This window comes from Malaclemys terrapin, chromosome 1 (genome assembly GCF_027887155.1).
Source record: "Malaclemys terrapin pileata isolate rMalTer1 chromosome 1, rMalTer1.hap1, whole genome shotgun sequence".
In the NCBI taxonomy this organism is placed as follows: domain Eukaryota; kingdom Metazoa; phylum Chordata; order Testudines; family Emydidae; genus Malaclemys; species Malaclemys terrapin.
This window is the reverse complement of record NC_071505.1, coordinates 100040972-100067540: the sequence shown is the minus strand read 5'-3', so window position 1 is coordinate 100067540 and position 26569 is coordinate 100040972. Positions and strand designations below refer to the sequence as shown.

At 40.8% G+C, this 26569-nt stretch overlaps 1 protein-coding gene across 1 annotated transcript in view; it reads left to right on the top strand.

Moving 5' to 3' along the window:
* The window catches only part of STAB2 (stabilin 2), a 137912-nt gene that overhangs the window by 41303 nt on the left and 70040 nt on the right, over positions 1 to 26569 (top strand). Inside the window, exons 18-30 of the mRNA XM_054033227.1 lie at positions 3924 to 4076; positions 8160 to 8222; positions 9923 to 10006; positions 11140 to 11226; positions 11812 to 11923; positions 13356 to 13536; positions 14257 to 14350; positions 15378 to 15536; positions 16413 to 16508; positions 17924 to 18019; positions 21005 to 21052; positions 25756 to 25892; positions 26277 to 26391. Of these exons, the coding sequence (XP_053889202.1) occupies positions 3924 to 4076; positions 8160 to 8222; positions 9923 to 10006; positions 11140 to 11226; positions 11812 to 11923; positions 13356 to 13536; positions 14257 to 14350; positions 15378 to 15536; positions 16413 to 16508; positions 17924 to 18019; positions 21005 to 21052; positions 25756 to 25892; positions 26277 to 26391 (1425 nt within the window). The remainder of the gene's footprint in view (positions 1 to 3923; positions 4077 to 8159; positions 8223 to 9922; positions 10007 to 11139; positions 11227 to 11811; positions 11924 to 13355; positions 13537 to 14256; positions 14351 to 15377; positions 15537 to 16412; positions 16509 to 17923; positions 18020 to 21004; positions 21053 to 25755; positions 25893 to 26276; positions 26392 to 26569) is intronic.

Below are 26569 nucleotides of genomic sequence, written 5' to 3'. Positions count from 1 at the left end.
TTTTGCTGCCATAGCTATGTCAATCAGAGGTGTGGATTTTTTCCACAATAGCAATATGGCAACAAAACTTTGTAGTGTTGAACTGGGAAGGGATCAAAGGAATTTCCCATTTGAGTGAGTGGAAAATTCACAGCATTCCACTCCCAGAGCCCTTCAGGGCTCAGCACTATGAAAGACACTTAGAAAATATAAATTACTGTTTGGATGGGTTTGTCAGGAAGGTCTACAAATTTTATTATTATTTTTTTAAGACTGGGCCAAATCCTGAGCTCCTCCTGCAGCCCTGGCCAGTCGAGGAGAGTTAGGGTGACGAGATCACCCAGGTCAAATATCGGGATGCGGGGGGGGGGGAGGGTGGAGAGTGTGTGGCAAAAAAAAAAAAAAAAAAACAGCCTCCCTCCCCCCCACCCCCCAAGTGCTGGAGGGAGGCCCTGGAGATGCAGGGGGAGCGGGGTGCCGTGAGTGAGAGTCCAGCCTGGCCCCGAGCGCAAGCAGGACTCAGTCGGGCAGTAGGGAGAGTATGGGGGCCCCAGCCCTCCCATCCCGCTCAGGTCCCGCAGGGAAACGAATGGGGCTGGGCTACTGATGCCTCCGCCCCGGGCCGCCGCGGGATTGCACCAGCTGGGCAGCAGCCCAGACACAACTGGCCAGGGGCTGGGCGCAGCGTGAGCGCTGCTGGGTCCCCACAACAGGCCCAGGCTCGGGGGGGTTGGGCCCGGGCGCCAGAGCTGCAGCGGCCGAGCTTGGCCATCGGCCGCTTCCTCCCCCCGCAGCAGTGGGAGCTGCAGCAGCGGCTGTTCCCGAGTCCTGCTGCCCAGGTGGGGAGAACAGCCGCCGCCTGTCCCCGCAGGTTGCCCCCCTACTCTCCCTACCACCCGACTGAATCCTGTCTGCGCTGGGGGCCAGGCCGGACTCTCACTCACCCCGGCCCCGCGCTCCCCCTGCGTCTCCCAGGCCTCCCTCCAGGCTTGTGGAGGGAGGAGGAATGGTGAGCCTGGGGAAGAGGCGGGGATTTGGGGAGGGAGCCAATGGGGGAAGGAGGGGGCGGAGTCGTGGCGGGGGCGCAAGCACTTCCGGGCTCCAGAGCATTTGCTTGTTTGTCCAGTGTCCTGACCTAACATTGGTTGGGACGCGGGACAAAAGCAAATATGGGGACAGTCCCGATAAAATCGGGACGTCTGGTCACCTTGAGAGTAGGCGTGTTTTTAAAATGTGTCCACTGACATATTTTGATTAACATTCTTAAATACCTCTCAGCATCAAGTGTAGACTGGGTTTAACATTTTTAAAAATGTTTTAGCTGGTCATGATGAACCCAGCCAACACATTTTTGAAGATATTAAACCCTGGCTACCCTAGGTGCCAAGTTTTGTTTAATAATATGTTAGCTAACATGTTTAAAAACATACCTCTCTCCCTAGCCTAGACCTGCCCTTAGTTTTCACTCAATATTTCATCAGGCAGATTCCCATAGATTTCAATTGGAGTTTACATGAGTAAGGACTGAGTGAAAACTTAAGCCAAATCCTGAGATTTTTGCTAATTAAATAAGTGGAAACAAAATTAAGAAGTCAAGTTTATGTAAATTTCTAATCTCTAACATACTTTTAAAAAAAATAGTGATGGATAATACTCTTAGTTCAAGATGCAGCCTTTTAATCAGTAAGCTATAAATTAGTCTCTTGAAAATGCTTTTGGTGTGCAGTACATTTTTAAAAAATAATAATACTGTAGGTACTTTTAATAAGTCAAGCTAATTGATATATGAAACTTCCTTCCATTGTTCACATGCATTAGCCAAAATTGTATTATGGATGAAAATTAGATCTGTATAAATAATTTACCAAAGCAGAATAGTAAAGAGGGCTGTTCAAATGTCAAGGAACATGGATGGAATTCCTGAGTTCTAACCCTGGTTCTTCCACTGATTCACTATGACCACGGACAGATGACAACTAGGGCTGTCAAGCGATTAAGAAAATTAATCGTGATTAAAATATTAATCACGATTAATCGTGCTGTTAAACAATAATAGAATGCTATTTATATAAATATTTTTGTATGTTTTCCACATTTTCAAATATATTGATTTCAATTACAGAGGATATAAAGTGTTCAGTGCTCACTTTATATTTATTTTTTATTTGATTTATTTTGCACTGTAAAAATGAAATAAATAGTATTTTTCAATTCACTTAATACAAGTACTGTAGTGCAATCTCTTTATCATGAAAGTTGAACTCAATAGCTCAGACAAACAAGTTTGTTTACATTTGCAGGAGATAAGGCGGCCAGCTTCTTGTTTACAATGTCACCTGAAAGTGAGAACAGACGTTCACATGGCATTGTTGTAGCCGGCGTTGCAAGATATTTACGTGTCAGATGCGCAAAAAATTCATTTGTCCTTCATGCTTCAACCACCATTCCCGAGGACATGAGCCTATACTGATGATGGGTTCTGCTCAATAACGATCCAAAGCAGTGCATGTTCATTTTCATCATCTGAGTCAGATGCCACCAGCAGAAGATTGATTTTCTTTTTTTAGTGGTTCGGGTTCCATAGTTTCCGCATCAGAGTGTTGCTCTTTTAAGACTTCTGAAAGCATGCTCCACACCTCATCCCTCTCAGATTTTCGAAGGCACTTCAGATTCTTAAATCTTGGGTTGAGTGCTGTAGCTATCTTTGGAAATCTCAAATTGGTACCTTCTTTACTTTTGTCAAATCTGCAGTGAAAGTGTTCTTAAAACAAACATCATGCTGGGTCATCATCCAAGATTGCTATAACATGGAATATATGGCAGAATGCAGGTAGAACAGAGCAGGAGAAATACTATTCTCCCCCAAAGAGTTCAGTCACAAATTTAATTAACACATTATTTTTTTTAATGAGCATCATGAATATGGAAGCATTTCCTCTGGAATGGTGTCCAAAGCATGAAGGGACATACGAATGTTTAGTATATCTGGCACGTAAATACCTTGCAATGATGGCTACAAAAGTGCCATGCGAAGATCTGTTCTCACTTTCAGGTGACATTGTAAATAAGAAGCGGGCAGCAATTATCTCCCGTAAACGTAAACAAACTTGTTTCTCTTAATGATTGGCTGAACAAAAAGTAGGACTGAGTGGACTTGTAGGTTCTAAAGTTTTACATGTTTTGTTTTTGAGTGCAGTTATGTAACAAACAAAAAAATATATATTTGTAAGTTGTACTTTCACGATAAAGAGATTGCACTACAGTACTTGTCTGAGGTGAATTGGAAAATACTATTTCTTTTGTTTAGCATTTTTACAGTGCAAATATTTGTAATCAAAAACAGTAATATAAAGTGAGCACTGTACACTTTGTATTCTGTGTTGTAACTGTTTTCAATATATTTGAAAATGTAGAAAAACATCTAAAATATTTAATAAATTTCAATTGATATTCTATTTAATAGTGCGATTAAAACTGCAATTAATTTTGATTAACTTTTTAAATCACTATTAATTGTTTTGAGTTAATCGTGTAAGTTAACTGGGATTAATCGACAGCCCTAATCACAACCTCTCTCTCATTTTTCACCCATCCGTAAAATTGCGATGACACTATGGACCCAATGCAACGCCTACTGAGGTCAATGGGAAGACTCCCACTGACTTCAGTGCACATTGATCAGACCCTTGGTTACTGACCTCACAAGATAGCTGAGAGGATTAATTAATTAGGCTCAGATGTTGCTTTTATGTTTGTGGAGCAGATATCAAGGAAAAGGTGTAATCCTGGTACACTATTTGCCTTTGGGATGTGAAAGATGGGATTTGCCAATTAACTAAACCAGGAGCTAAACCATTTTATGACTAAAAATAATGAAATTAGAACATTATGAGGTTGTGGTGTGGTAGTTTTCAAAGATGATTTTAAATTCTTTTATTCTGCAGGGACAAATCTTGGTGAATGGTGAAGAAACAGAAGAAACCGATATTGTTGCCAAAAATGGTCGAATATACACTCTTGCAGGTGTACTTATTCCTCCCTCAATTGTTCCTATTCTACCACACAGATGTGATGGGAGAAGGAGTGAAATTAAAATGGTAAGGAAAGCCAGTACAACAAGGTTTCAGACATTAGCCACTAAGTACTCCATGCATGGTACCTTAATCTCCTCTTTATTGCAACATCAGAGAAATCAGCAAAAAGTATGGTAACATTCTGGATACGATACACAGTCCTGCAGACAGCCCAGTATGTAAACAGGTCAATTGCGAGCTAGAACCTCGGGTGAGCACATCCCATCCCATCTCAAGTTTTCATCCAGTTTCTATAGCGACCCTTTAAAATTAGTTATCTTTCCAGTCAAACAATCTGCCTCCCAGAGTTCCACTTGTCCTTATACCAGTATGTAACCACTTCTAGTTCCCATGGTAACTATTTAAGATCAATCTTTTTTTTTTATGATGCATGAAGAAAATACAGTTAAATAAATACAACATATGGACTTGTCCATGCTCCATTTTGCACCTTATTTCTTCAGATTAGGAAGCAAAAACTACTGCATATTTCGAATAATTGAGTTCCCCACAGCATACTCAATTTGAGTAGCACGTTATAGGGCTTGTACACTTGGTAGCAGTGACAGTCTGGTAAGGAGCAGAATAACTGTCAGGCAAGGCTTTTTGTCTGCTATAGGGGTTGCTCTGATCATCTATTCTTGGATCACACTCAAGTACATATCTGGGCCAAAGACATTTCTGACACGGTGATATAATATGGCAAAACAATTACAGTCTTCACTTACAACAATCCAAAACCACAACTCTGAAGCAAAACCTCAGCTGAACTGGACAGCATCCATTCATAATGAAATGAAATGAAAGAGGTGATGATAAAGAGCCATTAACCGTGGTAATAACAACTAAGTGCCATGTGTGCAGTATAATCATAAACCGGGCACAACACCACACAACAGTTCCTGGCATGGAAATTGAACAGCACCTAAAATACATTAGCATTTCAAATTCCTTAAACAAAACCTTTTCACCTGAGTAGGATTCATTTCCCGCATTGAGTAACAAACATTGCAACAATGAGAGGTAATTTAAAAGTGGGGATCTATGTGACTAAGTTTTCTGTCTTTAAAACAAAAGTAACCAAAAATAAAGCTACTGACCTTTTGTTACATCTGATATTTGCGTTCTGGACTGGGTATCAGAATACCTGGTTTCTGTACTCAGGCCTACCATGGACTTGTGAAACTTCATCTCTCTATATCTCAGCTTCTCTAGCTGAGAAATGAGAATAATACTTTGTAAGGTGCTTTGAAATGTATGGATGAAAAGCAATGTGATGTAGATGGATTATTATATTAATGAGAACTCACAATCATAGGCAGCAACAAAACATGTGCATCCCTAGGGTCCTGATAATAGCTAACATTAGAGCTGAGCAAATGTTTCAGTTCAGACAGGGCTGGCTCTAGCTTTTTTGCTGCCCCAAGCAGCAAAAAAAGCGCCGCCCCCCAGACCCCGGCCAAGCGCCGGGCCGCGCCGCCCCCCCACCCAGCACCACCGGAAACCCCCCCCCCAGAGCGCCGCCCCCCCGAGCCGCCCTCCCACCAAGCACCGCGCACCGCAGCCCACCCCCCCCCGAGCGCTGAGCCCCGCGACGCCCCCGGCCGCCGGAGCCTGCCCCCGCCCCCTGCCAAGCGCCGCCGGAACCCCCCCTCCAGCGCCGCGCCCGCGACGCACTCCCCCCCCCGAATGCCGAGCCCCGCGCCGCCCCCTCGCCGAGCCCCGCGCAACCGGAACCCGCCCCCCCAGGCCGCGCCGTGCCGCCGGAGCGCCCCCCCTCCCGCGGAATGCCGCGCCGCGCTCCCCCCGCCGCCCCTTACCAGGTGCCGCCCCAAGCAAGTGCTTGGGTGCCTGGTGCCTAGAGCTGGCCCTGAGTTCAGAGGCCAAACAGAAAAATTAAAATAAAATAAAAAGGTTGTTTTGGGTCAAACAATATGAAGGTTTTTTTTTAATCTTTTTCTAAAATAAAATCAGGTCAAATTCAAAATGAAAAGTCATTTTGAATCAAAAAATCAAAACACTTAAAAAAAAAAATATTGACATGAAATGTTTACACATTTCTGTTTGTTTGTTTCCCTGCCTGAAACAATTTGCCAAATTTGACGTGAATTCCTGAAATGTTTGGGTCAACCCGAATCTGCATTTTCAAAAAAATCATTTTTGTCCAGCTCTAGAAGCACATCAGGATTCACACTTGGTTATTAGAATATTTTGAAGCCTGGAATACTTACCCACAGTGACATTCCAGTGCTATTCCAGTCACTAACTGGCTTACTTTAATACCATGAGAGCCAAAATGAACCATGGAACTGTTCTTTCATGAATTTCAGGAAGCGTGTAGGTTGTGCAAATTAACAGCACTGTCAGCATCAAGGGAGGCCACGTAAGCCAAGTCTGGACTTTTAAGACAAAGCCCTATCCAGGAAAGTGAACAAATAGGTGACTTGTGTGACATTGAATAGTGGAAATATTGGTACCATTAGAAAGAACTATGTGTTCTAAATAACTATGGGCCAGATTTACAAAGGTAAGGGGTTAGTGGAATTTACAAAAGTTCCTAAGCAGATAAGGTGCCTAACTCCCATTGATTTTCAACGTGAATTGGGTATCTAAATCACTTAGGATCTTTTAAAAATCACACTAGACACTTATCTGCATCCTAAATACCTTTGTAAATCTGGTCCTATGTTCCTATGTGCATTGTATAACATTGGAGATGTGGAAATCCAAACCATGGAACATTTTACAGCTTGATTCTCAATTCTTTCACTAATAAAATGTCCACTGTCTCCCATGAGAAGTCTGTGGACATAATTACTGTAGATCAGGCTCTTAAACATTATGGAAAACATGAAACATCTTGGACATCACTCAGAGATTATCCTAATTTCTTTCTGAGACTGGGGGTAACATCGTCAGTCATGAATAGTCTAACTCAAGTGGGAACCAGGGAACCCTTTTCAAGCTTTGACAAACTCTATATCCTCACTATCGAATACTTATTAAAGCTGGGTGAAAATTTTCAGACAAACTTTTTCAACAAAAATTGCAGATTCAGTGTCAACTGAAACATCTGGCGAATTTGTGTAAAAATTTACCAAGTTATTTTGGTTTAAAAAAATAATTCTGAAAAGATAGACACATTTCTACATTTTCCAAAGAAGTTTCAATTTTTCAATTTGAAATAACAGTTTGTTTTTAATTTTACTTAATTTTAATTTTGAAAAGGTAAGAAACCCTCGAAAACAAAATATTTTGTTCAACCCAAAACAAAATTTTTTAGACTTTTCTAGTTCAACAAAAAAAATTTACAATTGTTTTAGGTCACCCAAAAATGTTTATTATGAATTATAATTATTATTTTGGTTTGTCAGCAAACCAAAAACTCAGTTCTTCACACAGCTCCCATCATTATTAGATGTTGAGTTTTTAGGACTCATCTTGAAACCTGCCAGTTGATTCTAAATCGTCTCACTACTATAGCTGTTAGTCTCTGTCATTGCCAGGCAATGCTAAACTAACCATTTGTGACAATGAGCTAAAAGGTGATAAGAAAAGAGTGATGATCAAAGCTGGATTATGGCTCAATGTAAGATTTATGATATGGATACAGAGAGAACATTTTTTCTCTTTAGACTGGATATGCATGAGATAGATCTCAAGTAGGTTTGCTAAGGTGGTCTTCCTATGAGTTACATAAAACATCTCAAATATTGAAATATACAAATTAGGCCAGATCCTCAGCTGAACTAAGTCGGCGTTGGCTTCAATGAGTTATGCAGATCCACACTGGTTGAGAATCTGCCCCATTATGTGTGTGTGAATTTGCTGAAACAGTAACGCCCCACTCCAGTTTAGGGAGATGCCAGTTCTCCAAGAGAAAGTGGTCAGGAAAGAAAGGAATGGGGAAAGGGCAAAAAGATGGAGAAAGGAGGCAGGGGGAAGGATGAAAAGATAAAAATTAATGTTCATTAGAGATTTGATGAGGGAGGATTTACAGTTCTGGTGCTGTTACTTAGTTCTGTGATTCATGACATAACTGAATTAAGTTTATCAGACGTCGCTATAGCCTTCCTAAAATGTGACTACTGTCCTGTCTCCATTCAGGGTACCTGTGTAAAATGTTCAGTATTCTACAGGAGCACTTGTCCAGAAGACTCAAAGCCCATAGTAAGTGACCTTCCTATACAGATATTGCCAAACAGGCTATAATATTGTTTACACTTAAATTCAATTTTCTGCATTGATTTCCCCAGTACAAACAATAACTGATTTCTTCTACTCGGTATTTTGGGAAATCAGTAATATTCAGCTTACTAGGGATTTATGGGAGTTAGCTGTCTCAGAGTTTTGTACTAATACTTGTCACAGCAGTATTTGGGCAACTCCCATGTTATTTAAATTGGTATAGCAAAGGCCCTAGGAGATTTCATGGAGTCTCCCACTCTTCTATCCTGGGTATCGGAAGCTCTGCTTGGGGTAGCATTCTGTGTAGCATTGTTTTTGTTTTGTCTTTTAGAGGCGGGAAGGAGTAAGGGAGGACAGTTGCTATAGACTCTGCTTTGAGAATTTGTATGTGAAAAATACAGGAGGGTTAAGACTACACTAGACCCAGACCTGTTAAAACTTTCCTCTCAGTCACAAAAATAACGCTTTGTTTCTCTCCAAAGAATTAATACCATGTGCAATACATACAGTCACAAACAGTCCTAGCCTGGGCTGCCCCCTACCCTTCACTTGTCCATGTCACAACATGACCTGAGAGCTTGGGGGTTGGGTGGGAAGGGTGCATCAAGGAACTGAGGCTCCAGCCAGTACTAGGAGCAGAAGGACCCAAAGCAGGAACTACAGCCCTAGGGGGAAGGGGGTAAAATGAGGCCCAGCAATCTCTTGGACCCAGAACTGTACAGAGCAGACCTGCACACACACTGTGGGGGCACTAGGACCAATGTGGTACTTCCCTTCTTATCAGAGACTCCAGTTAGTAGGGGCAGAAGGCACCAAAGCGGTGTCCTATGGACACTCAGAGAACTTTCTAATTCTGACTGGATGTTCTCTACCTTATGATGATTGGCTGTTTGCTCCAATCCTCTTCCTTCATCAGTCTCTCCACCTCAGCTTCAGTCCACACCTGCCTCTCTTGGCCTCTTCTCCCCAGCCCTGTCCCTCTCATCCCTCTTCCCTTCCCATTTAGCTGATCCCCTCCAAAGTAAACCCATCCCCCCGCCAAAAATAATAAAAAAAAAAAATCAAGGAACTAACATGACATTTTCTGGCATCATATTGTTCACCCTGTACTCTACTCCTTCCCCCACTTTATGTCTGTCTTGTCAAATTAGACTGAAATCTCTTTGGGGCAGGGATCTTCTATTATTGTGTGTTTGTACAGTGCCTAGCACAATGAGATCCCTCTCTTGGTTGGCCCTTAGACACTGTTATAATAAACATGATTATTACTATTATCAATAATAGTAATAATAATAAATGTACACATGCTTTGGAACCAGTAGAAAGCCTTCATCTGTTTTGTCTTTAAAAGCACTAATCATCATTTATGGTGGTGTATTTTTCCATGTACAAAACTCACATATTGCTGTCAAAATATTTTCTTGTCCATAGACCAGAATTCACTTGTATTGAATACTCTATCCCATGTACAATATAGTAATGATCCAACCACAGATAAAAAAATCAGGAAGCTACACATTATAGTAAAACTAAAAATATCCCTTTAAGTATCAATAGAAAAAAATAAAAAACAGTGTAATGATATTTCCTGTTCTTCAATTAAATCGTTCCCTAACATTTTGATTGTAGTGCAGTATTGAATATCTACCTGGAAATATGTTTATGATTTATTTATGTTCTAGGCTTCTTCAGGACGTAGATGTGTTTATGAAGCCCTGTCCTATCCAACAACCGGCTGTGCTAGGTACTGCAATGTAACAATAAAGGTAAGAAATTGTACAGGGATCATATAGAAATCAGCCAAAATATTGCTGATGGACTTTGCTAATTTTACTTTTGGATGTGTGCAGCATCTAGAGTACCAACCAGAGACACTTAGCTTCTCTGCTATACTACCCTTTGTACTCTCTGAAATAGCTCCTCTTCATTCTTCATGTTTACCTCAGCTCTTCTGGTGAGGCTTTGTAGCTGCCACACCTTTCTGTTTAGAACTCTCTTATATTATATAACTCAGCTTTTCTTTCTTTTTAATCTCAACACCTCCCAAACACTTGTCATTGAGTCGTATGGCTGCCTTTATGAAGGACTGCACAGTTTGACAATTAGCAACACTAGTCGGATACATTATGCTTCCAAGACTTCATGTGCTGCTCGGTGGCAACGAGCAGCCAAACGCTTGCAAGGATTTTACTACATTTTGCCTCCTGTGGTATGTCTAATCCTTACAAAAATTGTCAGTCACAACCCAGTACCGTTAATTTTCCACATTCCTTTTTCTTGTTCTTCTAATTAGGTTTCTGGGTTTCATGATACATATTAGGTGCAAAAGGTCTGCAAATCTCTAAGACAAGAGGGGCTTTTGGACCCATGCTGCCCTATGAATTAGCCAGTTCCCATGCTTTTATATTCATGAATTTGCATAGCAGCCCAATTCCTGAATAAAAATGTTGATACAGGAAATTATTATTTAGGGCTAGATTATAGCTAGACCAGATCTGGGTGCACATCTGTGGACGAAGCAGTTGAAGAGGAAGTGAGGCAACTACTCCTATGTATGGCCCACCTGTAGGCTGAGGAGAATTGCAGTCCTTGATCTCAGGAGTGCAGGCACTGCCCTTTTGAGTGCGCAGCACCCCAGGGCCTCAGACAGTTGTCTGTGTCAGAGCTCCTTCTCCACATGGCCATAAAGCTTAGAGGAGTATAGCAGTTTGTGCAGTCCATCACACACTAAGAAGCTTTGGGAGACAGGTTGCAGCTGACGCTTTGTCAACCACAGTTCAGGGCTGTGCTGAAATGGCACCATCTAGCCCTGAATGATTGGTCCATCCCTCAAGTCTTCAGATGGAGGAAGAACGTGTTACTTTACATGCCATGCAGCAGTATGTGCTTTACTTCACAGGAACCTAAGTGTTGCAAAGGCTTCTATGGGCCAGAGTGCAATCAGTGTCCAGGAGGATTTTCCAAACCCTGCTCAGGAAATGGACAGGTAAATGGAGCACCCAGCAGCACATTGCACTTCTATGTAGGGGTAGAGACAGGCTGGGCTGGGGAGTCTCCAGACTCCCTTGATCCTTTAGCACATAACAAATGTAAAAAATATTGCAGGAGGTTCACACTCTGCTAATCTATGTTGGCAATCTGGCAGTCAGACACTGATATAGGAGGGGAAAGATGGTGGAACCCTCCAGTTGACTAAAGCATCCAATTCTGTGGTTTTAATACACTGTATTGGGCATGGTTGGGATTTTAAGTGACCCACTCTGGGGCCCAGGGTTGTCTGAGGCAAAAATAAAAAACAACAACAACAACAAAATAATAATTTTAAAGTTACAATTGAGAAGGAGAATGGAATTATGGGGATATGGGAACAGGGAAGAAACAGAAGTTGGGGGGGAAGTTTCCACTAGAAAAAAATATTTATCATTAGGTTGAGATTCTTCTTACATTTAAAGAGGGCGCTGCTATAATCATGGTATAGACTGGCCTAAGTTATACAACTTTTCCCCCAGGGAGTAACAAAAAAGGATTATTTTAACATTCCTGTATAAATCCTATATCTTCTATGTTGCAGTGTGTGGATGGAATGAAAGGAAATGGAACTTGTATTTGTACTGATGGATTTCAAGGATCCCATTGTCAGTTCTGTTCAGACCCTGACAAATATGGTCCTCAGTGTGACAAAAGTAAGCATAGCTGCTCCGTCCTCCACTGTGCATAACCTGTTGTCTTCTAAAACGTTATTTGTACTACAATCAGTGCTAACTGATAGTGGTATACTCTCTATAGAAGGCCTTTGGGGTGGGCGAATTTCATATGGTTTCCAACAAAGGGCCTAATCCACAGCCCGTTGAAGTCAATGGAAAGGCTTCCATTGACTTCACTGGGCTTTGGATCAGACTCGGACTGCCTTATGTTAATTGCTTTTTTTCATATCTGCCTTCCTTGCGTGATTATCTAAACAGATAAAATCTTCCTCCTCAACATTTATTTCTATTCTGGAATTGTTCACAAATGTAATAGCAGCTGTCTACAGACCTATGAAGACACAGTCACTGTCTTGAAAAAAAATCCACAATCTGAAAATATTTAAGATTATGTAGGAATCAGATTCAGATCCACTTTACACACCATTCTTACTAGATAACTATGGAATCTATTAGTGTAGGGCCCAGAATAAAAAGAAAAGTGGCATATGGTAATATTTTTTTCCACTGTAGGATTCAATATTGTTATATGTGCTGTAAAGTGAGAGACAAATGGACTAAATAAAATGAAATATACAGATATTCACTCTGTGTCTATAAGTTACATAATTATCCATAGCTTTTTGACTATGAACCAGTCTATCGTACGCAAAAAGCATTTTCCCCTAAGGCTCAGGCTATGTCTACACCGGGATAAAAAACACGCAGCTGTTCCATGACACTTGATCGGGCTCAGGGGCTAAAATGTATTGTGTAGATGTTCAGGCTAGGGCTGGAGCTCAAGGTCTGGGATGCTCCACTCATGCAGGATTCCAGAGCCCGGCCCCCAGCCCTAAGCTGAACGTCTACACAGCAATTTTTAGCCGCGCAGCCTGACCCCTGCAAGCCTGAATCAGCTGACCCAAACCAGCCGTGAGTTTATCTGTGCATAACCATAGCCTGAGAGGCCACTGGCCTTCCATAAGATGATGCAAGGTCAGAGGCTGAAGCACAGATACTTTAAAAAAATAGAATATTAAGATCTTTTTGAGCCTTGATCCTGCAAATTCATCCACATTTGTTTATCTTTTGGCACTCTGAGTAGTTCTGTGACTTCAACAGAACTGCTCTTAGGGCATAAAGTTAAGCACGTGAGTAAATTCTTGCAGGATCAGGGCCTTGGTTTGTAAAAGTTTAGTGATTTTGTTTGATCTGTTTATCATTTTAGTTTTTTCAATCCAATTATGTTGTGTGCCTGCTTCACCAGCTTCTATAGGTAACTTTAAATTCCAATGGCAGACAGGTGTGCTATAAAAAATATGAAGAATATTATTACTGGTGTTTAGATTTTAGAAAGAACTAATCTGAAATATTTAAGAAATGGCATATAGGGACAATTGTTTAATTTCACATTTTATTTTTCCCCTTACAGAATGTCTGTGTGTTTATGGGAAGTGTGATAACAGGATAGATAGTGATGGCATCTGCCTTGGCGGATCATGCAAAAGTGGATATGCTGGGAAACTCTGTGATAAGCAGATAGTTCCGTGTGGGCCTTTTGTGCAATTCTGTCATGCACATGCAAATTGTCAGCTTAGTAATGGTGCCATGAGGTAGGTCAGTTACTTATATCTAACTAATCTTAGGTGTGCTATAACACTTTCAGAATCAAACTACAGGATTGGCATTTTCTGTTTCAAGATAACACTTCACACTATTGTATAAACATTAATCTTTATAATAATACTATGAGGTGGTATGTGCACGTTCCTTTCATTTTATAGGGGGAGAAACGGAGGCAGAAAAGTGAAGGGATCTACCCAAAGCAATGCAGTGAGTCAATTGCAGAGCAGGGATTAGATCTCAGCGGTTTGATTCTCAGTTCTGTGCTCATTTCCACACATTATACACAGCTTTTTCAGATCTTAAGAGCAATATGTTTGAGCTTGTAAAATTGCAGAAGTAAGAGGGTAACAGTCAAAAGTGTCAAAGTAATTTAGGAACCTAAGTTTCATTTTCAAAAGTGCCTAAATATCTTAGGAGCCTAAATTCATTAACTTGCAATGAGACAAGCTAAGTACTTAAGTCACTTTTGAAAATGGGACTTCAGTGCTTTTGAAAATTTTGGGCAGTGTGCTTTTCTGATGTTCACCTTTAGCCATTTATGTACTTGAAATGACGTGGTAGCTTCCATAAAGCCAAGCTAATAATTTTAAGCAGCCTGTAATTTAGACAATGTGCTAAAGGAAAAATAGTATCAAAAATCAATTCAGTTTAATTTTACACATGTCCTATCATGCGAAGTGATTTAATCAAATCACTTGTTTTTATAGCTGCGTCTGCAAACCTGGATATGAGGGAGATGGAACAACCTGCAGTGAAGTAGATCCTTGTGCTAGTTTAGCTCAAGGTGGTTGCGATACCAATGTAAGTATACAATTTCTTACAGAATGGGTTGCTTAGTTTAAAGGAAATCTAAAGAAAGGCTAGGAATACCAGTAAGAAATATTTGCATATATAAATTCTGAATTCCCAACCAAATTCAAATCCTTCCCATAGTTAAAAATCTTGCCCTTACAGTTGTTTTGCTATGAAAATTGCTATGACTTATATAGTCATTATGCCCAAAGATGGATGCCACACAGCTTTTTTAGAGCATTCTGTGACATTCTTAATATAACCCAAAGTAAAATCTTCCTTCAAAGCAGTAGAACCATGGATTGAAATCTCTCTACTCCTCTATGCCCTCCCATTCCACAGTGACGCTAATGATATGGCAATGGGGGACCTTTTTCCTCTTTAGAGATGGCAGACCAAGATCTACTACAAGGAAGCCCATAACTAGTTCAAGGGATTAAGTAATGGATTTTAAAATTATTTTCAATGTTTAAATTGTAAGATCAAATTCAGGTCAAGTTATTAGTGACCTAAAGTTATTTATTATCATCTGATGACTGTTTGGAATCTTATGTGAAATAAGTTGCTAGTTGCATTATAGACAGCAGTGCAGAGATATCCACATAACAACACCCACAGTGGCTGGCATTAATTGGCATCTTTGCTGATTGAATCGGTTGAGAGGTCAAAGATCTGATTCAGTCAACAGAGGCCTTCACACCTCCTAAAGGTGGTCCCTCCGCCCCTCCAAGTCAGAGTGAGACACACTGACACGACATTGCGGTGGAACCTTTCACTGCCCACCACTGCCTCCTGTGGACAAAGGGGAACGTCAAGCTCCTGGGCTGTAAGTCTAGCACTATTCACCAGCACTAAAAAAAAAAAAATTAAAAAATTAAAATCCATTAAAATATTAAAGGGGAAAAAATAGAGTTTGGTTCTCTAGTGTCATAGCCAAAGATTCCATCTCCTTTCCAGCATGTTCTTTTCTGAGCTGTCCATTTTAAGATGGTGGTTGGTGTCCATTAAACTTGTTTACTCTGCCATGTCCCCACAGGCAGAATGTATTAAAACAGGCCTTGGAACTCACACATGTGTGTGCCAGCCAGGATGGAGTGGCAATGGAAGAGATTGCTCAGAGATCAACAATTGTCTGCTACCAAATTTCAGAGGATGCCATAACAATGCTACCTGCATATACGTAGGGCCAGGTCAGGTAAGTTTTGCTCATATCTTCCTGCACTACCTCTACCACATTCTGTTCTGCCCAAGTTTGCTACCAAACTACTATCTTCTACATCTTCTCCCACTCCTTCTATGTGCCCTTTTCCATGCAACCCCACATACCTGGAACAGCCTCCCACATCTTGTGTTCCTCATCTCATAGGGGTAGGGGCAAGAAACCAAAGTGGTTTTCAGGTGGTGCTTGATAAATTTATGAAGGGATTATATGGGGTGACTGCAATAGCGGGAGACCGGAGTTGACGATACAGGAGGCCCCTTCAAATCCAATGTTCTTATGTCCCAAATGATTACCCTTCTCTCCATTTTAAATCTTGCCTTAAAATTCACTTCTTCTGAAAAAAAGCTTATCAACATTAATTCTCTATCAAAAGGGACTGTACTTTATTCTTTAGTTATTTACAATTATTCAGGAAAAATTTAAAAAAAAAAATCCATCCACAATCCATAGAATGCCAATTATCTCTCTAGGATATTTCTAGCGCACACATATATATAGTTTTTAAATCACTAATTCTTCTAAACATCCATGCAGGACACACTGAGAGACTACCCCCTCCCTGTGAATGATGCCAAAAGATCAAACATCTCAGCTCTACCATGTGCTGGGCCTCAACTTACTGGTATTACTGTTGGGAATGCAACAATAGGTTCAGAGGTTCAACACAAATCCTTTGTAGGTTTAAAGTACAAAGGGACAGATTCTCAGCTGGTGTAAATTGGTGCCACACCGTTGAAGTCAGTGGCGCTATGTGGATAAACACCATCTGGAAATCTGATCCATAGTGTTTAGAAGATCTACAATGTTTTAATCATTTTACCTTACTGTCCTGTTTTGTTGGAATGGTAGAATGACTGTGAATGTAAGGAAGGATTTCGGGGGAATGGAATTGAATGTGAACCAATAACCTCTTGTCTGGAACAAAATGGAAAGTGCCATCATCTGGTGAGTTAATTATTCTCTGAACAAATATTCAAATAACATTTCTTTTACTGTATGCATCAGTGGATAATATTTCCTCCATGGACGTGAGAATGAATGGCATTCCACTAGAGCAAATATGTCGCAGCTCCATGTTATAGGATCTTTAAAGCTCAGTGGAGTGCATGAAAATGTCCTACAGAGTCAGGTGAAGTGATAGCTGATATCCAAATAGATCCTTATTCAGTTTTTCCACTGATATCCATTAGAGTTCCCCTGACTGAAGTCTGAGTGATAATCGAGTAAGGCCCCTACAATTTGGTCCGTTAAGAAGACTGGAAAGTTGATCTCCATGTTCTCTGTCATATCTAGACGGTTTTTGGTTTTGCTTTTTTGGAATATCAGCAAAAAAACATGAAGACAGAGAGACAACTTCTCTGCTGCTGTAAATTGGTGCAGATCCATTGAATCCATACACCATAGAATAAGTTTGTTTTGGTTACTTACAATAGCTAGTTCAGGGTTCAGTTATCCCATTCACCTTTCAAAGATGGCTAAAGAAAAGGGCCTTAGTAGTCTCATCATCTGGTCTAACAATACATAGACTCTCGAACCATAGGTTCAAATTTCAGGAGGGTCTGTTCATCCATCCAAGGTGGATAAGTTTAGTATGATGCAATTTACTCTATGAGTCTCAAATCAAGATCCAATTGGCTTTTCCCAGATAGTTAAAATACTTAGTGGCCGCTACCATTTCTTCTCTCCAGACCAGAAGTAGCTGCTCAGCCAAGCATTATCGGATTCTTCAAGATGTGATATGCTACACTGCATAAAGAGATTTTTTTTTAAATTAGAACTGGTTGGATTATTTATTGCCAATAAATTATTGGATCAATTTAGCCTTTTGTTTCTGTTCCTAAATTATCTGCAAACAGCTTTGGTGTGCATGATTTTGTCATTCACAATTGTTTGACAGTTTATGCGTTTTTCACTAACTGTTCTCTGAACTTTTCATCATTTGTGGCATGAGACTGGTTATCTAAATTGTATTTTTTCTGGTACGCTAGATGAAAAACTTTCTACGGGGAGGAAAATAAAGCTAATATCTTTTATTGGACCAACTTCTGTTGGTGAGAGAGACAAGCTCACCAACAGAAGTTGGTCCAATAAAAGATGTTACCTCACACACCTTGTTTCTTCCATTCATGAAAGCATTTAACTCCTATTGATTTCAGTGGGACTTAAGAACATGCTTAAGTGCTTTCCAGAATATGGATATTTTACTGAATCGGGGCCTCAGTGAAGGGATTTTCAGCTATTTTAACTTTGCTACATCTCAGCATTGCCTTGTATTATGTGCAAGCATATTATATCAACAACATCTCTTGAATCCCCAGCTCTTTGACAGATTAAAATTTCTCTCCCTCTTTTTTTAAAAGGCTACTTGTCAGTTTGTGTCATCTGGTGTCTGGGACTGTGTGTGTGCAAAGGGCTATGAAGGAGATGGCATCATATGCTATGGAAGTGCAGCAGATGTAAGTAAGATAGTGGTCTTTTATCTAAGGGCAAGTTCAACTGCAGATTCTTACAGTAATGCTGGCTAGGGAGACAGTAAAGTAACTTCTGCACAACTCTAACACTGTAATGCACAACAGTGCTGACTGTAGACAGCATTCCTGCTGAGACTCTTGCAAATCCCAGAAATGAGATACTGTGTTTAAAGACAGGGGCTAGGACTTGCAAAGGGGCCTAAAGGAATTGGGCATCTAATTTCATTAAGCCTCGGAAAATGCCACCATGGGAGCCTAATTTTCATATATTTTCACAAAATCCAACTGAGAGCTGTGGGTGCCCCGTTTATATGAAAGTCTGACCTTGAAAATTAGTCTCATCTGAACCTGTCAGTTTTGATCAGACTTTGACTTATCATAAGCAAAATAGGAGAATAAAACAGGTAATTTAGCAAAGAAGGTAAATTTTCAACTATTTAACTGGATAGGAAAAGGAAAGGTATGTGTCAATCTTTTCTTTTTAAGCTGGCAGCAGTAAGAAACTGGGATTGGCATTACCATTTGTAACCCAATCTGTTCCCAGTCTCAGCACTGAAATGAACAGAAACCAAATAAATTACTGACTAAGAATCCATTACAGAACATAAAGACATTTACAGCAGGTTTGCCAATGGATTTGTAATATCGGGTTAATTTTGCAACCTTTCACATTACTTGGAAATGGCAACACAGAGCCTAAAAACTCTTCCATTCTCCAGTTGGTGGAAAACAAAATGTCTGTCTAGGGAGCTATTACACTCAAGATGAAGATCTGCAGTGAACATGCTGCATGGGAATGGGGAATCATAACTGAATAGCAGTATAGTTTTTCTGGGACTACAGTACTCTTCGGCTACTAAAAATGTCCCATTTCTGAAAATGACCCTAAAGGATTTCCATTCACTATCAGTACTACAAAAAAAAAGAAAGTTTAAAAATTGGACTTGCCTTTAATGGTTATTATGTTTATTATAATGGAGCACTATCTTCACTATTGTTAAGGTTGAGAAGACCATTCTGTGTAAAGAATATCTCTTCTTGGTGCTGTAAAATCTGCACAGTTACATAGATTGCCTTGAAATTTAGTGTGCCCTGTAGAAGTGTGCAGTATGGGTAAGGTCATTTGACCAAGGGATTCCTGAGATGCAGCCCCCTGAAATAAACAGCTTTTCTAAAGATATAGTCTGGCAACATTTTTTGCCCAGGCCTAGAGATCAAACATAAGGGTCTCACTCACTTGAGCGTTATTATCAGAGTGTTCATAGCACCGACAAGTCCTTTTGGGGAGCAAAATTGAAAACACTATTAGCAAGAGTTTGGCTCTCCAGTGAAGCTCTTGAGTAAGGGTCAAACACCAAACAAATCACACTGAGCATGTGCAAAAAAAAGGAGGCTAAGAGGATTTGTAGGTGGAAAGCTTTCACTATCGCTGGATAGTTCAAGGTGATAAGTAGTAAGTCTTTTTGTCCTGACCTCACCCAGCTAGTGACAGTTCTAGCCCTGCCTAGGGCGAAAAGGCATATAAAAAAATCTGCCCCTCTTTAGAAGGGAGACTTGTTGCAGGAATAAATTTAAAGTATTTTTGTAACAAAACAAAAGTTAGATGTAAGAATGCTTACTGTCAGGGGAGGGGCATTTTAAGGGGTGGAGGAGTGGGGGTATAGGACTGAGAGGGGTTTGGGACTGCATCAAAGGGAGCAGGGATAAATGGGGATGGGGGAGGGACACTGGGAAAGGGACATGGGGGTGAGTGGCAGGTGGACTGGAGGAGAATAGGGGCAGCTCCAGATAGTGCATGCCAGATCTTGGGGCTCCTACCCCATCAGAGAAGTCTGAGCCCTCTCATGTAAGATGGAATATGGGGGCCTTGCCTCTGTGGGAGTGTCTGAGTCCTGCTCTCAGCCCCTTTATAATGAGCACCCACAGCTCCCATTGCAGTCTGAGGTGACCTAGAATGTCAGTCCTGGGTGATGGTACATGGAGATGCAGGGTTTCAATACAGAATTGTGTTGATTATGTCAAGCAGAAGGGCTCTGGGGTTTTCTTGCCATGAGTATTGTTAATAGTGAGGTGGGATAGAAGAGCAGTCTGTGGATTTAATGATGTGTGGGGGAAAGTAAAGGTTTAGATGGTATCCTGTGTGCATGTGTAAAGGGGTTGTAAAAGGGTATGAGGCAGCTGTTAAATTTTGCAAGTGGTATTTTGTTGGAGTAGGCTCCGTGTTTGAGTGTAGAGCAAGTTCAGGGAGTGCCTATGCATTACAGCCAATAGGCAGAGTATGAGTATGTGCATTATGGGTGATTTGGGGGCAGCACTCAAAGAAGGTTACATGGGCAAACAACCTTAATTCAGTATTTCTTTGTTTCCAGAAGTCTGAAGTTTGCTGAACTTAAATTCTGGAAGGGTGCAGATTATACCAGGCAACATTAACTCTGTATTAATGACTTTATCATTTAATTTATATCGCGATAGTGCCTAGGTGTCCCAGTCATGGTCCATGACCCCATTGTGCTAGGTGGTGTACATACAGCACAAAAACAAAGAATTCACTTTTGATTTATTTGGGACTGAGTTAAGCCAAGATTTGTGCTTGAGTATTTAGAGATAAAATGTTTAGCCCCCGTTAGACACCTATAAATTAAATGATAAAGTCATTAACACATGCATATTTAAGCATTAGGTGGCCTGATTTTCAGAGGAGTTGGGCTTTCACAACGCCCACTGAAACCAAAGTGTACCATAGTACTAGGAAAATGTTACTGTTTGATTGCTGATGGTACAACTGCCACTATCCTCATTCCGTATGCCTACTGAATCCCTGCATCTCCATGTAATAGCACCCAGGACAGACATTCTGTGTCACCACAGATTGCAATAGCAGCTGTAGGGGCTCATTACCTCTGAAAATCAGACCACTTATGTTGGTCTTATAAATAACCACTGTATTAATTCTTCTCTTTATTGGATCAGGAGTTGTCTGCTCTGTCAGAGGCAGCTGGATTTAACCAATGGGTTAATGTGAGTATACTTTTGTTTGAGGAAAATACTATCCTTTTAATATATAGAAATGTGGATCTCTAGTGATGTTCCCTGTGATGGGTTCGATCACAGGGACCCCTTTGGGACTGTCACCTGATGTGCCGAGACTACCTCTGAGCTCATTTTCTCTGCCAGTTTGGGCCTCCAGAACCCTGTCTTGTCGAGCCAGACACGCCAGTCTGCTCCAACACCGACCCAGGGTCTGAACCACGTGCCCCAAAGCTGCAGACTTAATTGAAAACAACTTAAGAAGTGCTCCTGTCTCTAGCACCCAGACACCAGCTCCCAATGGGATCCAAACCCCAAATAAATCAGTTTTACTCTGTATAAAGCTTATACAGGGTAAACTCATAAATTGTCTGCCCTCTATATAACACTGATGGAGAGATATGCACAGCTGTTTGCCCCCCCCTCCCCAGGTATTCATTATTTACTCTGCGTTAAATAATAAACAAAAGTGATGTTATTAAATATAACAAGTAGGATTTAAGTGGTTCCAAGTAATAACAGACTGAACAAAGTAAGTTACCAAGCAAAATAAAACAAAAACATGCAAGTCTAAGCCTACTACATTGAGAAACTGATTACTGATGAAATCTCACCCTCAGAGATGTTCCAATAAGATTCTTTCACAGACTAGACTCCTTCCTAGTCTGGGCCCAATCCTTTCCTCTGGTACAGTTCTTGTTAATTCCAGCAGGCATCTTAGGTGAAAAGCAGGGGATTTCACATGACTGCAGCCCCCTTAGTTCTGTTCCACCCCCTTATATATCTTTGGTACAAGGCGGGAATCTTTTGTCTCTCTGGGTCCCCACCCCTCCTTCTAAATGGAAAAGCACCAGGTTTAAGATGGATTCCAGTACCAGGTGACATGGTCACATGTCCTATTAGACCCCAAGCCTTCAGTCTTCCTGACCTGACTCACAGAAGGCTTGCGAATAAACAGAGCCATCTACAGTCAATTGTCCTAGTTGGTGGGAGCCATCAAGATTCTAAACCACCATTAATGGCCCACACTTTGCATAACTATAGTAGGACCTCAGAGTTATATTTTATATTCCTAGTTTCAGATACAAGAATGATACATTCATACAAATAGGATGAACACAGTCAGTAGATATAAGCTTTGTAATGATACCTTACAAGAGATCTTTTGCATGAAGCCTTTTCCAGTTACATTATATTAACACTTATTAGCATATGTTCATAAAATCATATGGAGTGCAATGTCACATTCCCATCATATAATATAGGCCAAAATCTGTACTGACATGAACAGGTGAATCCGTGTATTTCATGGCAGAACCTGGTCATCTAATTCTTCTGGCATTGAGGCCAAATTCCAGCTCTAATCTCAATAGGTGCAGAAGCTCCACTGGCAGAGGCACCAATGCCAGTTCTAGTATATGGGGAGGGAGGCTGCATACAGAGCACAGCTCTATGGGCATGCAGATGACATCAGATCTCACCACTGAGCAGGTCCTCCTATCTCCCCCCTTGGTGAGAAGGCTGCATAAGGTCTGGAGAGCCAATGGCTGCTGTAGACTCCACAGCAAAGGGGATGGAAGGAGAATTCTCTTTCCTGCATATTTGCACAGTGCTGGATGGCATGAAAATCCTAAACTGTGAGTGGTCATCATTCTGACTATCAGAGCAAGTAAGGAGGAACCCACTATCTGCACTGACTTGATTGAACCATAGAAAATGAATGAGCAGGTAAATCACAATATAATGTCTGACTTTATAGTAGGGCTAGAAACATCAGTTTGAACAAAATGAAAACTGTTCCAAACAACAAACGGATTCACATTTGCCAGATCACTTTTGTAATATATCACTTGTATTGCAGTAGAACCTAGAAGTCTGACCTCCATTATGCCAGGTGCAGTACAAACACACAGAGACACTTCCAACTCCAAAGAGCTTACAGTCTAAATATAAGACAAGAGACAATAAGTAGATACAACAAATAGATGGAGCAAGCATAGCGTAACAGACAGACCCTTAGGAACAGTGTGATAAGCAACAGTCACAACATGCCAGCTGCCTAACCATTGTCACACGTAGTGTAGCCATCACAGCAGAGTGGATTTGGAGGATAATGTGGCTAATTTAAAAATAGTTATCTGGCTGCCTATGTGACCCAGGCTGTCAAATAGCAGCATATTTCATTGGCAATTTTACAGACAGAAAATAACAGAACAAGAGTGGAAATAAGACATGTAGTCATGTATTAGGAGTCAAGTATTACGAAAGTGCTGCAAGGCTTGCACAAAACTCGTCAGGTGATAGAGGGGAGAGAGAGAAGAGTGAACACACTATGCAGAGAGCAGACCACAGAGTCTATTGAAATAGGGACATGGACATTCCTGCTCTACTTCAGAGAAACTCCACCTCTTAAATTAAAGAACTGTAGTGTTAAAAGATATTCTTCTATAACATAGGTTCTCGAACATCATTGTACTGAGACCCCCTTCTGACAACAAAAATTACTACATGACCCCAGGAAGGGGGATCAAAGTCTGAGCCCGCCCCGAGACCATGGGCGAGAGGGGGCACCAAAGCCGAAGCCCAAAGGCTTCAGCCTCGGGCAGGGGCCTGTAACCTGAGCCCCACCGCCCAGGGCGGAAACCCTTGGGCTTCGGCCCCTGGTGGTGGGGCTCAGGCTTCAGCCCCAGGCCTCGGCAAGTCTAACGCCAGGCCTGGCGACCCCATTAAAACAGGGTCGCAATCCACTTTGGGGTTCCAACCCACAGGTTGAGAACCAGCGTTCTATAGTGTCGCATTCCCCACTTGTCTCTTAGAAGAGCCAGTGCAACTTCCATGATTTTAACATCTCAGGTTAGTAGCAAGTTCTATTCTGTATATTTGTGTGATGCTCCTTCTCCCATTACATAGATGCTGTTCATGGCACTCTTATAGTTATAATCACTGCTATCTAAATAACCTACCAAAAATACTTTCAATCAATGATATGTACTGTCTTAATTATCTCCTATCAAAATCCCTAGCCTCCCCCATTCCCTTCAGTCCTTCCTCCACACCAGACCCATGGTCACACACCATCTATTATTTTATTTTTTTCAGTTCCATTGTCTTGAAACAAAAGCCAAGTATTCTGTTAAATGATAAGAAGTACAGGGTTCTTAAAGCAGGTTTGTCCCCAGATTTTACTCCAACACAGTAAGAATCCTACTCATCTAGAAGTGGTTATCAAGACACCAGTTGTCATCGGACTTTAGTCATATCCTTTCCAGTTACAAAATAGTTTCATAAAAAGGAGGAATTAGGAAATCAAAACACAGTGACTATCCAAGATTTTGTACAAATCAATTCTTGGCCCTTAGATACTTATTGCCCAGAAAGAGACTGTGGGCCTGACCCAAAGCCCATAAGAGTCAGCAGGAATCTTTCTGTGGACTTCAGTGGGCTGGATCAGGCCCTATGGTTGCCTGAGCTATGTTCAGATGCTTTGTTTTTGGGGTAGGGGAAAACCTCTCTCTGGATCAAATGGTGTTTGGTAAGACAAGCAAAACAGGGAGGTCTTTTTCAGGGCATATTTTTAGCTTCATACTCTGTCAGGAATGTTCATGTTTATACATTTTCATACCTGAATGCAGTTTTTTCCTACAGACTAGGAAGGAAAGAAGAGGAAGATTGTTATTGTTAGTTCTATTTTTAAATACTTGGGAGGCCCTCAGATGCTGGTGGCAATGGGGACTTGAAAGAAAGACGACACTAACAGCTAAAATTCCCAGCTATTTCGGGGGGCTGGTTTATGCATATTCTCCTTTCTTGACACTGAAAGGACAACAAAAGTGATGAAGGAGCACCAGGAAGAGACCACGGCTAGTCTCCAGGCAACACACGGGCCAGGGCAAGGCAAAACTTGAACCTCTTGCTTCATGGAAATTTGCAAGAGTGAAATTTGGTGGTGGTGTTTTGTTTTATGAGAAAGGGGTTACACTGAGGTTAATCCTTTTAATCTCTCCTCCCCAGTCTCTTCCACAGCCTAAGACCCAACACTGCTAAATGAAACATGAGTTAGCAAACTCAAATATTAGCAGCCTACAGCCCCATGTTAAAACTGGGATTGTCAACAGCACCTGAAGGGAATTAGGCACCCAAATCCTATTGAAATTCATTTACAGTTAGATGCATAACTCTGTTATGGTTCTTGGAAAAGCTCTGCTTAAATATACGATCTTTCAAATGTGAACCTTGTATTAGGCAGATTACCTATTTCATGGCTATTAACTCTATTCATCCTGTTTCTTAAATACTTCTGACTACCCTTCATGGGTACTTCAGTTGCAACTATTATCAAGCAGCAGTAGTAACCACAATATTTTGTAATTCAAATACATAAAATAAATGACACAGTAAGATAGTTGTGTAGATTGATTTGTTTCTTATGGTTATATTAAAATTGGTTCTTATCCTTATTAGGATTGTTTCTATTCTTCCTACACTGACCAAAAATTCACTGTTTTGGCTTTCCACACATTTTTTTTTTTTGGTAGCTTTCTTTGTAGCCATTGGTTCAAATCATTACACTACTTAATGGTTCTTCCTCCCCACACCAATCACAGGACAACTCATGTATGGAACCCTATTAAAAGGGTCACCTGATGACACATAAGCTTAGGACATATAATATAACACATTTTATTCTGATTCAGGAGGCTTCAATGAACACAATGCTGTCAGTGACTTCAAATCTAACCATCCTTGTGCCTTCCCTTCGAGCAATTGAAAACATGGATCAAGATGAGAAAGCCTTTTGGATGTCAAAGAACAACATTGCAACCCTACTAAAGTATGTTGATGTTTTGTTTAATATTTGATAAATCTGATTCTTTAAATGAATTGGTTTTCAGTGCAAATATAATTTTGATTTGAACTCATTATAGCGAGGCAGCTTTTACATCCCTAAAGACAGTGAGTCAGATTCTCCTTTTTTTACACGGAAATGGTAATCCCATTGAAGACATTTATTATTTGTATTATTACAGTAGCGTTAAGATCCCCAGCTGAGACCAGGGCCCAACTGTGCTATGCACTAAACAAACAACCCCAACTTGAGCCCAGAGTAGCTCAAAGCAGAATCTGACCTAGAAAGTGTGATCTGACACACCATGTTTATTTATCTGCAAGCTGTAAGAAAATACAAACATTAGAATCCAGCTTAATTTCCTTTTAGGTATCATGTATTAGTGGGAGCTTATAGACTTGCTGACCTCCAGAATTTATCATCATCTGACATGCTGGCAACATCTCTGCATAACAATTTCCTGCATCTGTCTAATGAAAATGAGGTAAGATCACTTGTCAACTAGCTTGAAATCCCATTTTGCTTTCAGTCCATCAGTAGTGCTATAATAATATTAATACACATGCATACTCTTACATTTAAAGATGCCTATAACATAGGCATTAAAGGAATTTCTCTATAACATTCTCAAACTGTTGGGTTCTGACAAATACTGTACTATT